This window comes from Somniosus microcephalus, chromosome 15 (assembly GCF_052327205.1).
Source record: "Somniosus microcephalus isolate GS21.2 chromosome 15, FLI_Smic_1.0, whole genome shotgun sequence".
In the NCBI taxonomy this organism is placed as follows: domain Eukaryota; kingdom Metazoa; phylum Chordata; class Chondrichthyes; order Squaliformes; family Somniosidae; genus Somniosus; species Somniosus microcephalus.
In genome coordinates, this window is record NC_141001.1 from 118670047 (window position 1) to 118682749 (window position 12703).

Genomic DNA, 12703 nt, shown 5'->3' on the forward strand with positions numbered 1-12703 from the left:
CAGAGAGTGGTGAACCTATGGAATTCTCTGCCACAGAGGGCAGTGGAGGCCAGTTCATTAAATATATTCAAGAAGGAGTTGGATATATTTCTTAAGGCTAAAGGGATCAAGGGATATGGGGAGAAGGCAGGGACAGGGTACTGAATTTGGATGATCAGCCATGATCTCATTAAATGGCGGAGCAGGCTCGAGGGGCCGAATGGCCTACTCCTGCTCCTATCTTCTATGTTTCTATGGTTCCCTAAAGTACACTATGAGCAGGGGGGTTAACAAACATAGAAACATAGTAGAACAAACACCTCCTGACTCCCCAAAGCCTTTCCACCATCTACAAGGCACAAGTCAGGAGTGTGATGGAATACTTTCCACTTGCCTGGATGAGTGCAGCTCCAACAACACTGCAGCAACTCGCCAAGGCTTCTTCGGCAGCACCTCCCAAACCCGCAACCTCTTCCACCTAGAAGGACAAGGGCAGCAGGCGCATGGGAACACCACCACCTCCAAGTTCCCCTCCAATCAGACACCATCCTGACTTGGAAATATATCGGCCGATCCTTCATCGTTACTGGGTCAAAATCCTGGAACTCCCTCCCTAGCAGCACTGTGGGAGCACCTTCACCACACGGACTGCAGCGGTTCAAGAAGGCAGCTCACCACCACCTTCTCGAGGGCAACTAGGGATGGGCAATAAATGCTGGCCTTGCCAGCGATGCCCACATCCCATGAGCGAATAAAAAAAAACTCAGTCCTCATGAGCAAGATTCAAGCTGGACTGTACCTGTGGTGTCAACGTTCAGGCGAGCGAGAGGATCTGACTGAAGGACTCTCTTTCTTTTGCAGAATGATCTCTTGTTTCTAAAGGTTACCAGCCAGCTGCATCACCTGAGTATCAAGTGCGCCATTCACGTGCTATATGCCAACAAGTTCCACCCCAACTGCCTTCGACGAAGACCTTCTGACGAGGTAAGTGGGCTTTCATTGTCAGATGTTGGTGAGACACACTAGCCATTGATTAAAAGACCATAGGCTGGATTTTCACCATTGGGGCCTTGCTGTGAAGCGTTACCTGGGCATAGCATAGAGAGAGCTACCTAGTCGGGAGAATAGCGCATCGGTTCCCGAACCTGCCAGATGGTCCTTCCATCGGAATTAATAGAAGGACAATCCGGTGGGATTCCTAAGAGGCATGCGATCCATTCTCGCCAGGGTTGCCTCTTCGCACGCCCCCCAGGCGATGCCTGACCCAGCCGTGGCTGAAGTTGGTAACCTCTCGCTTTTGAGTCAGAAGCTTCGTGGGTTCAAATCCCACTCCAGAGACTTGAACACAAAATCTAGGCTGACACTCCCAGTGCAGTGCTGAGGGAGTGCTGCACTGTTGGAGGTGCCGTCTGCTCTCAGGTGGACATAAAAGATCCCACGGGCATTATTTCGAAGAGTTCTCCCTGGTGTCCCGACCAATATTTATCCCTCAACCAACATCACTAAAACAAATTATCTGGTCTAATCACATTGCTGTTTGTGGGAGCTTGCTGTGCACAAGTTGGCTGTGGTGATATCGGGCTTCCTTGCACTATCCCCTTCTCCAGTCCCCCGTTGATTCTGTTATCAGGACTTGCTGTTTAAACAAACATTTATTCTGCAAGAGAGGGACAAGATCTTGAAGTTCTCCAGAATTGTTTGAAGAAAATTACTTTTAAGATTGTAACAACTCAAAATCATTTTTTTCATTCTTTCATTTGCGACCAGAATCATATGTCTCCGTCCGATGTTGTCCAGTGGTCAAACCATCGCGTGATGGAGTGGCTGAGGTCGGTGGATCTCGCGGAATATGCGCCAAACCTCCGAGGGAGTGGTGTGCATGGTGGTCTTGTTGTAAGTGCGGCGGGTCAACCATCCGTTCTCCAAAAGGGCAAATGATGAATGCCCAGTGTCGGTTTTAGACAGATATTCATCAACAACTTATATTTATACGGCGCCTTTAATGTAGTAAAACATTCCAAGTTGCTTCACAGGAGCGATTATCAGACAAAATTTGACACTGAGATATTAGGACAAATGACCAAAAGCTTGGTCGAAGAAGTAGGTTTTAAGGAGCGACTTAAAGGAGGAAAGAGAGGTAGAGAGGCGGAGAGGTTTAGGGAGGGAATTCCAGAGCTTCGGGCCCAGGCAGCTGAAGGCAGGGCCGCCAATGGTGGAGCGATGGAAATCGGGGCTGCTCAAGAGGCCAGAATTGGAGGAGCGCAGAGATCTCGGAGGGTTGTGGGGCTGGAGGAGATTACAGAGATAGGGAGGGAGGCGAGGCCATGGAGGGATTTGAAAACAAGGATGAGAATTTTAAAACTGAGTCTATGGAGTGGAAAATTGGACGGTTGATCCAAAACCCCCAGTTTTCCATCTCCAGCAGAGGTGCCTCACCACCCCCACCCCCCCCCCCCCCGCCATGGTGTGAATGAAAGGCAGAATGGAATGTCCATCCATTAACTCGTTCCTTGTGTTCTTGACGTAGATATTGGAGCCGCGCTTTAACTCTGAAACTTTGGCTTTGCTCCTCAATATCCCGCCTCAGAAGACGTTGCTTCGGCGACACCTGACCACGCACTTCAACCTGTTGATTGGCCCGGAGGCTCAGCATGAGAAGAGAGAGTTAATCGAGTCAAGCAGTTACACGCCACTGAACACCACAGCGAAAGTGAGGGTAGGTACCACAATCCTGGTCTGCCACGCACTGGGCAGAAGGTCCACCCGCACTGTGAGGGACGGGTTTTGTAATAAAATTAGTCTATTGAAGTAATTATTGTTCAGTATGATTAGTTGCTAGGCTTTCTGGTTTATTTCTACTGGGTAAATCAAATTTGCAGGTGCTTGACTAATTAACTACCTATGTCAGCTGTGGCTCAGTGGGTAACACTCTCTCTCTCTCGCCTGAGTCAGAAGGTTGTGGGTTGAGACTTGAGCACAGAAATCCAGGCTGACACTCCAGTGCAGTGCTGAGGGAGTGCTACACTGTCAGAGGTGGCACCTTTCAGATGAGACTTTAAACCGAGGACCCGTCTGCTCTTTCAGGGGGACATAAGATCTCACAGCACTATTTTGAAGAAGAGCATGGGAGTTATCAACATCACTAAAACGGATTATCTGGTCATTATCACATTGCTGTTTGTGGGAGCTTGCTGTGCGCAAATTGGCTGCTGCGTTTCCTACATTACAACAGTGACTACACTCCAAAAAGTACTTCATTGGCTGTAAAGCGCTTTGGGACGTCCTGAGATCGTGAAAGATGCTATAGAAAGGCAAGTCTTTCTTTCTACCTCCCAAACCCGCGACCTCTTCCACCTAGAAGGGCAAGGGCAGCCGGCGCGTGGGAACACCACCACCTCCAAGTTCCCCTCCAAGTCACACACCATCCTGACTTGGAAATATATCGGCTGTTCCTTCATCGTCGCTGGGTCAAAATCCCGAAACTCCCTCCCTAACAGCACTGTGGGAGCACCTTCACCACACGGACTGCAGCGGTTCAAGAAGGTGGCTCACCACGCCCTTCTCGAGGGCAACTAGGGATGGGCAATAAATGCCGGCCTTGCCAGCGATGCCCAGATCCCAGGAACAATTTTTTTTTAAACAGAAGGGCATGAGTTCAGGCCCTAGGCCTACATGTCAATTGAGCCACCTTGCTTCCGTTAAAAAGAAAAAAGGAAAGTCTTGCATTTCTATAGCGCCTTTCACGACCTCACGACATTCCATAGAAACATAGACATAGAAGATAGGAGCAGGAGTAGGCCATTCGGCCCTTCGAGCCTGCTCCGCCATTCAACGAGATCATGGCTGATCATCCAAACCCTAGCACCCAGTCCCTACACCGACAGCCATCCCACCCAAGCCCTATCCCCATAACCCCGTAACCCCACGTATTTAATCCCCCCTAACACTAAGGGTCAATTTTTTTATCATGGCCAATCAACCTAACCCGCACATCTTTGGACTGTGGGAGGAAACCGGAGCACCCGGAGGAAACCCACGCAAACACGTGGGTTTCCTCGTGCTTTACAGCCAATGAAGTACTTTTGAAGTGTAGTCACTGTTGTAATGTAGGAAACACTGCAGACAATTTGTGCTCAGCAAGCTCCCACGAACAGCAATGTGATAATGGCCAGATAATCTGTTTTAGTGATGTTGATTGAGGGATAAATATTCACCCAGGTCACCGGGGAGAACTCCCCTGCTCTTCTTCGAAATAGTGGCCGTGGGATCTTTTATGTCCACCTGAGAGAGCCTCGGTTTAACATCTCATCTGAGAGACGGCACCTCCGACAGTGCAGCACTCCCTCAGCACTGCACTAGGAATGTCAGCCTAGATTTTGTGCTCAAGTCTCTGGAGTGGGACTTGAACCCACAAAGTTCTGACTCAGAGGCGAGAGTGCTACCCACTTTTTATTATTATATTATTTATTGAACATTAAGAACATTTACAACATCGTGATCATTCCATTTTATCTTTCAATTTCATTCCGCCGCTCTGCACAGCCATTCCGCCACCACATTTTAACATCAAAACCTGAAGTTTAATTTGTCTCCCGTAACATATATTAATCGATTGTACTTTAAAAATTGATCATAAAATACAATCTTTAAATTCCTTTCTGAATAAAACATCCACAGAGCCTTATAATGATCTTTTAGCTTATACTTAAAATCTCTTTCAGATTCATTCTCCTCCCCTTAAAAAACAGAGCATTCCTTCTTTGCACAATCACGAATCTAGCCAAACTGAACATTAAATGAATTGCCGCTCCGCTAGACTCGGGCAGACTCTCCTGCAATCCCCATCTCAAAATTGAGTCCCACGGGATTCCCATTCTCGCTCTTCGGTCCCCACCCAGCAAAAAAAACTTCACACAACTGTCGAACATAGTACTTAAAATCATTTAACTGCAAACATAACACCAGTAAATGGGACAGAGTCTCATCCCGTGTCTCACACACTGGGCAAGTTGCCGCTTCCACTCGTCCAATCTTGCACAAGACCGTCATGGTAAAAATCCGGTTATGAGCCAATTTGAAAACCAGTTCAATCCACTCTGGACATTTAAACTTCGCCCACACTCCCTTCCAAATCCTATTGAAGTCCAGCTGTGGGTATATACTCTGCCAAAACTCCTGACCAGCAGGTGTCTTGAATCTCCATTCTCTAAATACCTGATAGAAATCTCGAGTATTACAGTTGTCAAATTGTCCAACTCTCACCCTTTCTCCAGCAGAAAGCTTGGCAATGCGGGACGCATTTTACTTCCTTTGGAGATTTCCGCATTTATTTCTTCCATCCAATCCTGTGGCATTGCCCTCACAACCCTCTCATACATGATCATAATTGCCTTTTCCTCTACCTCCTGATCCTCCTCCCACACCATGTCCCTCACTATCACTTCCGGCAACCAACCTGGGATTACCTCGTATAATACATCTTTCACATATATAATCCCAGCTTTTATAAAAGCTTGATTAAATAAAACCTCTCCTTCAATGTTGACCCACCTGTTTAAAAATAAGGGCTGTTCTAAAAATTCCTCAGCACTCTCAGGCATAAACTGCACATTTAAAAAAAATTGGGCCCAAGTCTCTACAACCCCCTTATAAAACCTAGGGAGAAGTTTAATCGATTTCAAAAACATATTATTGTATTCCATATACAATATCCCCTGCCCTCCGATCCCACTTTGTTTTAAAAAATGCTCAAAACAACTCTTCCAAAAACTTGTATTTGACTTCTGAAGAAATCTCCTCACCCATTTGATTCTAAAGGATTTTTTCTTTAAATCAATATCTAGGAAATTGAGTCTCCCCTGATTTCTCCGTCCAATGATTGTATCGTAAGCAATCAAGTTCCCTTCCCATAAAAACCTCACAAGCCTCTCGGATGGACTTTTCCGCCCACTCAGGAATATCCTCCACCATCAATAAGTACGCATGATGTGGAGATGCCGGTGTTGGACTGGGGTGGACAAATGTAGGAAGTCACACAACACCAGGTTATAGTCCAACAGCTTTATTTGAAATCACAAGCTTTCGGAGCGCTGCTCCTTCATCAGGTGACGTGAAGAGAAGCATATAGGCACAGCATATATAGTCAGAGAAAACTGCCAGATGATTACAGGTAATCTTTCTAACTGCCCTTTATCACACCTCGGCAGAGAGATAATCACAGCAATCAAAGGTGTGAATGGTGTCCAAACAGGTCAGTCAGGAAAACATTACATCAAAGAACAATGAGGTGGGGTCACAAGGGGTCAAATGTTGCAGATGCTGGGGTCTGTATGAAAAACAGGAAAAAAAACAGGAAAAAAACCCAAAAAACTTTGCTGGAAATCACAGCAGGTCCGGCCACGTCTGTGCAGAGAGAACAAGCCAATGACGACTCGAGTCTGGATGACTCTACGTCAGGTGGGGTTACATGTAGCGTGACATGAACCCAAGATCCCGGTTGAGGCCGTCCTCATGAGTGCGGAACTTGGCTATCAGTTTCTGCTCGACGATTTTGCGTTGTCGTGTGTCTCGAAGGCCACCAATAAGTACCATAGCTTAGATAGCAGGAGAGCAGACACCACTGTCGCTCTTCCTTGCACTTTCAACCACCTTCTTTCCCATCTTCCCAAAATCTTTTAAATTTTCATAACCTTCGGTTCCCAATTTAATCGATCCACTTTATCCCTGTCTTTCTTGCACCCCATATGCATCCCCAGAACTTCCAAAACCTCCACCACCTTAAAGGGACATTCCTCCAACCATTCCCCCCTACCCCTTCCTGCAACCAGGCATTGGGACTGACTATAATTCACTCTGGCTCCTGAAGCTCTACAATATTCCTCCACTACATCCATAGCTTTCCTCACTGGCTCTCCATTTCTCAATGTTAAGGTTGTGTCATCTGCATATTGCCGTATCACTGACACCAGCCCAGAACTGGGGACCACAATCCCAACTACACCTTGTTTCTTTCGCATCATATAACCTAATGGTTCTGCTACCAATGTGTACAACAATGGGGACAGGGGACAACCCTGTCTCACTGACCTCTGTATCAGAAAATACTTGGATAAAAAACCATTACATTTAACACAGCTAAATATGTTTGAATTAAAAATCCTTATCCACTCAATGAAATATTCCCCGAAACCAAATGCTTCCAAAATCATCAATAAAAACTCATGAGAGACCCTATCAAAGGCTTTCTCTTGATCTATCTTTAAACATAAGCCTCCCTCCCACTCTCTTCCATGAGCTCTATCGCACCTCGGATTGAGACCACAGAGTCTGCGATGTCCCGGCCTATGACTCCATAGGTCTGAGAGGGCAAAACTATCTCCGGTAACACCTCCTTCATACGATTTGCCATAACCCTCGCCAAGATCTTATAATTCACATTTAATAATGTGATGGGCCTCCAATTCTTTAGATCCCTTCTATCCCCTTTATTTTTATAAGCTAAGCTTATGACACCTCTCCTCATAGATGGGGCCAGGCTTCCCTCAATTTTAATCTCCTCTAAGAGCAATGGAATAAAATCTCAAAAAATCCTTTATAAAATTCTGCACTTAGTCCATCGGCTTTCCCCCCCGCTTCATTCCACTTATTGCTACTTTTATTTCCGCTAATCCTACTTCTTTGTCCCACATGCTTCTCTCATCCTCCTTTAAACCCTCTTCAATAAAAGCAGTAACCTTCTCCATCGCCAAATTGGAAATGTCTTCTTTTGTATATAACTCTTGATAAAAGCTGCTAGCCACCTCTAAAATCTCCCCACTTTCATGAATGATCTTCTCCCCAACCTTCAACTCTTCAATTAACGATAATCTCTGTTGCAGCTTCTCTTGCTCTAGAAAATATCTAGTGCATCTTTCGCCCTCCAATGCATCTTTAGCCTTTGCACGGAGAATGGCCCCCTTGCATTTTTCAGCTTTGCAATAATTCCCACTCTTCCTTTAGCACCCGGAGCTTTGTCTCAGTTCCCTTATCCCCTCCGTCAACTGCTTTACAGATATCCGTAAACCTTTTGTTTATATTCTCTTCTCAACGCCGGTTAGCTGCCGCTCTCTTTTTCCCATAACGTACCGAAAAAACTTTTACCTCACATTTGAAATTGTCCCACCAAACTCTTCTTTCTTTCAAGAACAAAGGTTCCTTCCGAGCATTCTTTATTATATTTAAAATCCCTTCTTTATAAGCAATTTCTTTCAGGTATTGATTGTTTAAAATCCACACCCCTGAACCGATCTTAACTCTGCTGTTCCTAATTCTAAGAACCAAAGCCGAGTGATCACTAAAAAATACTTTTTTGTAATAAATCTCCACCACCTCAGAACTTAACCCTTCCCGCATTAACACAAAATCTATTCGGCTCTGTTTTAAAACATCACCCACCCAACCTGTTCTGGAGAACTCCCTTTTTATGGGGTTCCGATCCCTCCATAAGTCTCTCAAATTTAAAATTGCCATCTTTTTTACAATCATCCTTCTGGAGTTATCATCCTTAAAGGTCATCTGGGCTGAAATGTCCATCCAAGAGAAAAGTACATTAAAATCCCCCACTATACAAGGATTTTCCACCTCTGCCGCTTCAGTGAATAACCCCCGAAAAAATCGCGACGCTTGCAATGGTCGTTCTGTGCATAAATATTAAAGAGATCGCAATTAAGTTCCTCTGTTTTTAACCTTAGCTATAAAAATCTTCTCTGTGTCCTTTTCTACCAAAGCAACGTTCTCTTTTATGGACGGACTCACCAAAACAGCCACCCCTCTACGGTTATTGTTTGCACAACTTGCAAACACCTCTCCCTTCCAAACCTTCCGAACTCTTTCTAGGATATCCTCATCCCAAAAGGTTTCTTGCAGACACGACAAGTCCGTGCCTTTAAAAACCCTGCAACAACTGCTGCAATTACTTCTCACCCCTCAGTCTGTTCACATTAATCGAGACCAATGTAATCATGGCTCCGAAGAAGGGAAGTATGCCTGATAATGCCCCCATCATTTAATCTCTGGCCCTTCCCTCCTCTCATGCTCATTCCCAACTTTTCGGCCAGCTGTTGCTTTTTCCTGCAGCCTCCAGCTCTTTTTCACCTCCTGTTTGACCCCTCCCTGCTGTTTCAGCCTCTTCCTTGCATTAAGTTTGGGCCAAGGAGCTGCCCTTTCTCCCTCCTTCTGCCCTCCACTAACCTTTCCATTTCCACATGGTGCCACCCCACCCCCCCCCACTTCCATGTCTCTGTCCCCCTCTAATTCCTCACTCTCAAGCTCTTCTGTAACCCTCTGTGCCTGCTCCCCGTCAGATACATAATCCTGCTCCCCGTCAGATACATCATCTCCCATAGAGAGTCTTCCTGCTATCGCGGTTTCTCCAACAGTGCTGCTCCCTTCGACCACATCTCCACCTCTGACCCGTGCTCCCTAATCCTTCTCTCTCTGGGACAATGGCGTACCTATATTGCTGTCTTCTGGCATCTTTGTCTCGCCGCTCCCATCCTGCTGTCCCTTTAAGGCTCCTGCCTCTTGCACCCTCTCCTTGTTTTGCCCCCTCCTGCTCACCGAGATGTCCAACTCCCCGTCTTTGGAGTACTTACATTTACCACGCACCCAGCTCCCGCCTCCTCTCCTCCCACGGACACCAGATTCTTTAGGGAGAGGTGAACCGTATTAAGGCTCGAGTCTGCACTCGACCCTTGCTACCTGCTGCCGTCTTTGTCCTTTTCCACTGTACTTGGTGTGTTTTCCACCATATCCATCCTGTCAATTCACCAGCTGTGTCCTCCGCCGGCTCCACTCCTCCAGCCACTCCACTCACACCTCCTGTTCCTTCTTCCATTCCCTCATCACTCAAGGGGCTTCCTTCTGCCTCACACTCACAGCGAGTGGGGCATTAGTGACACACCCCACAGCTCTCCGCCTTGCAGCTCCGAGCGACGTGTCCAGACTCGCCACAGTTATAACAGTACAAGTCTGGACAGCTTCTTGCAAGATGTTCATGTCCAAGACAATAATAACAAACCTTCACCTGGTTATCATGCAGTACCCGGAAGTACTGCACTCCTTCCATTCTCTCAAATTTCATGCTGTACGGTAATGATTTCACTCCCTCTGGGAACCGCACCTTTACATAACGGGTTCCATCTGCTACCCGCGTTCCTGGATAATATCTCCTCTTTATTGCCGAGCAAATTTTAATGTACCACGGCTCCAACTTTTTGATTAGCACATCGTCCTCAATATAACCCGGCAGGTTTAAGAATGAGAACACCATCTCTTCAGAATATAGCAGAGATACCTCCAAGAACTTATCACCAACCTTCAAACTGAGTAAAAGCTTTTCCAGCTCCTCTCGGCCACTGACCGTCACCTCGAACCCAACATTCAGCTTTGCTCGGCAGGCAAAGCAGCTTCCCTCGCCGCAGTCCTCATGGGATAATATCCCAAGTTCGTATCTCCTTATCCTCACACTGAACCACCACCGTGTTTTCTTATCCAAACCTCCTGGGGTCTCGGCCCAAATCTTTGGGCCTTTTTCTCTCCCCTCCCCCAACATTTTCTCCACTGATTAAATTCATTCTGGGAGCATTGTGCTCTGAGGCTCCCGGCACTCCGGGCCCCTCTGGCTGCTGTTTATGGACTGAAAAGGCTCTCAAACCTGAAAAAAAAACCACCACCAACTTTTTACAAACTCACTGCAACCCCCTGCAGTAATCAAGCACCCAGCAGCACCTGCTCACTCCTAGCCCCTCCCACCTCGAGAGTGCCGCCCACTGAACCACAGCTGACACTTTGCACTCAATAGAGCTGCTAGATGAAACATAGAAACAGAAGATAGGAGCAGGAGTAGGCCATTCGGCCCCTCGAGCCTGCTCCGCCATTTAATGCGATCATGGCTGATCATCCAAATTCAGTACCCTGTCCCTGCTTTCTCCCCATATCCCTTGATCCCTTTAGCCTTAAGAAATATATCTAACTCCTTCTTGAATATATTTAATGAATTGGCCTCAACTGCCTTCTGTGGTAGAGAATTCCACAGGTTCACCACTCTCTGGGTGAAGAAATTCCTCCTCATCACTGCCCTAAATGGCTTACCCCTTATCTTTAGACTGTGACCCCTGGTTCTGGACTCCCCGACCATCGGGAACATCCTTCCTGCATCTAGTCTGTCTAGTCCTGTTAGAATTTTATAAGTTTCAATGAGATCCCCTCTCATTCTTCTAAACTCCAGCAAGTATAAACCCAATCGACCCATCTCTCCTCATACGTCATTCCTGCCATCCCAGGTATCAGCCTGGTGATTCTTCGCTGCACTCCCTCCATGGTAAGAACATCCTTCCTCAGATAAGGCGAACAAAACTGCACACAATACTCAAGGTGTGGTCTCACCAAGGCCCTGTACAACTGCAGCAAGACATCCTTGTTCCTGTACTCGAATCCTCTCGCTACAAAGGCCAACATACCATTTGCCTTCTTAACCGCCTGCTGCACCTGCATGCTTACCCTCAGCGACTGGTGCACAAGGACACCCAGGTCTCGTTGCACTTCCCCTTCTCCCAATCTATTGCCGTTCACATCATAATCTGCCTTCCTGTTTTTGCCACCAAAGTGGATAACCTCGCATTTATCCACATTATACTGCATCTGCCATATATCTGCCCAATCACCCAACCTGTCCAAATCATACTGGAGTTTCTCGGCATCCTCCTCACCGCACACACGCCCACCCAGCTTTGTGTCGTCTGCAAACTTGGAGATATTACATCTAGTTCCTTCGTCTAGAACAATAATATATATTGTGAATAGCTGGGGTCCTAGCACCGATCCCTGCGGTACCCCATTAGTCACTGCCTGACACTCGGAAAAAGAGCCGTTTATTCCAACTCTTTGCTTCCTGTCTGCCAGCCAGTTCTCTATCCAAGTCAGTACCTTGCCCCATTCCCATGTGCTTTAACTTTACACGCTAATCTCTTATGCGGGACCTTATCGAAAGCCTTCTGAAAGTCCAAATACACCACATCCACTGGTTCTCCCTTATCTATTCTACCAGTTACATCCTCAAAAAATTCCAGTAGATTAGTTAAGCACGATTTACCTTTTGTAAATCCATGTTGACTTTGTCCGATCCTGTCACTGTTTTCCAAGTGCTCTGCTATTACATCTTTTATAATGGACTCTAGCATTTTCCCCACTACCGATGTCAGGCTTACCGGTATATAATTCCCCGTTTTCTCTCTACCACCTTTTTTGAATAGTGGGGTAACATTAGCTACTCTCCAATCCATGGGTACTGTTCCAGAATCTATAGAATTTTGGAAGATGACCAGCAATGCATCTACTATTTCTAGGGCCACTTCCTTAAATACCCTAGGATGTAGATTATCAGGCCCTGGGGATTTATCGGCCTTGAATCCCGTCAATTTCCTTAACACCATTTCCCTACAAATACTGATTTCATTCAGTTCCTCACTCTCATTAGACCCTATGTTCCCCGACATCTCTGGGAGGTTATTTGTGTCCTCCTTTGTGAAGACAGAACCAAAGTATGTATTTAATTGGTCTGCCATTTCTTTGTTTCCCATTATAAATTCCCCTGATTCTGACTGCAAGGGACCTACGCTTGACATCACCAATCTTTTTCTCTTCACATATCTATAGAAGCTTTTACAGTCAGTTTTTATGTTCCCTG

At 46.3% G+C, this 12703-nt stretch overlaps 1 protein-coding gene across 10 annotated transcripts in view; it reads left to right on the forward strand.

The window, feature by feature from the left end:
* Window positions 1-12703, forward strand: part of ppfibp2b (PPFIA binding protein 2b) — a 474628-nt gene that overhangs the window by 429487 nt on the left and 32438 nt on the right. For all 10 annotated transcript variants that reach the window (XM_086008336.1, XM_086008341.1, XM_086008339.1 and 7 more), the window contains 3 exons: window positions 841-963; window positions 1747-1872; window positions 2507-2695. In XM_086008336.1, the coding sequence (XP_085864462.1) occupies window positions 841-963; window positions 1747-1872; window positions 2507-2695 (438 nt within the window). The remainder of the gene's footprint in view (window positions 1-840; window positions 964-1746; window positions 1873-2506; window positions 2696-12703) is intronic.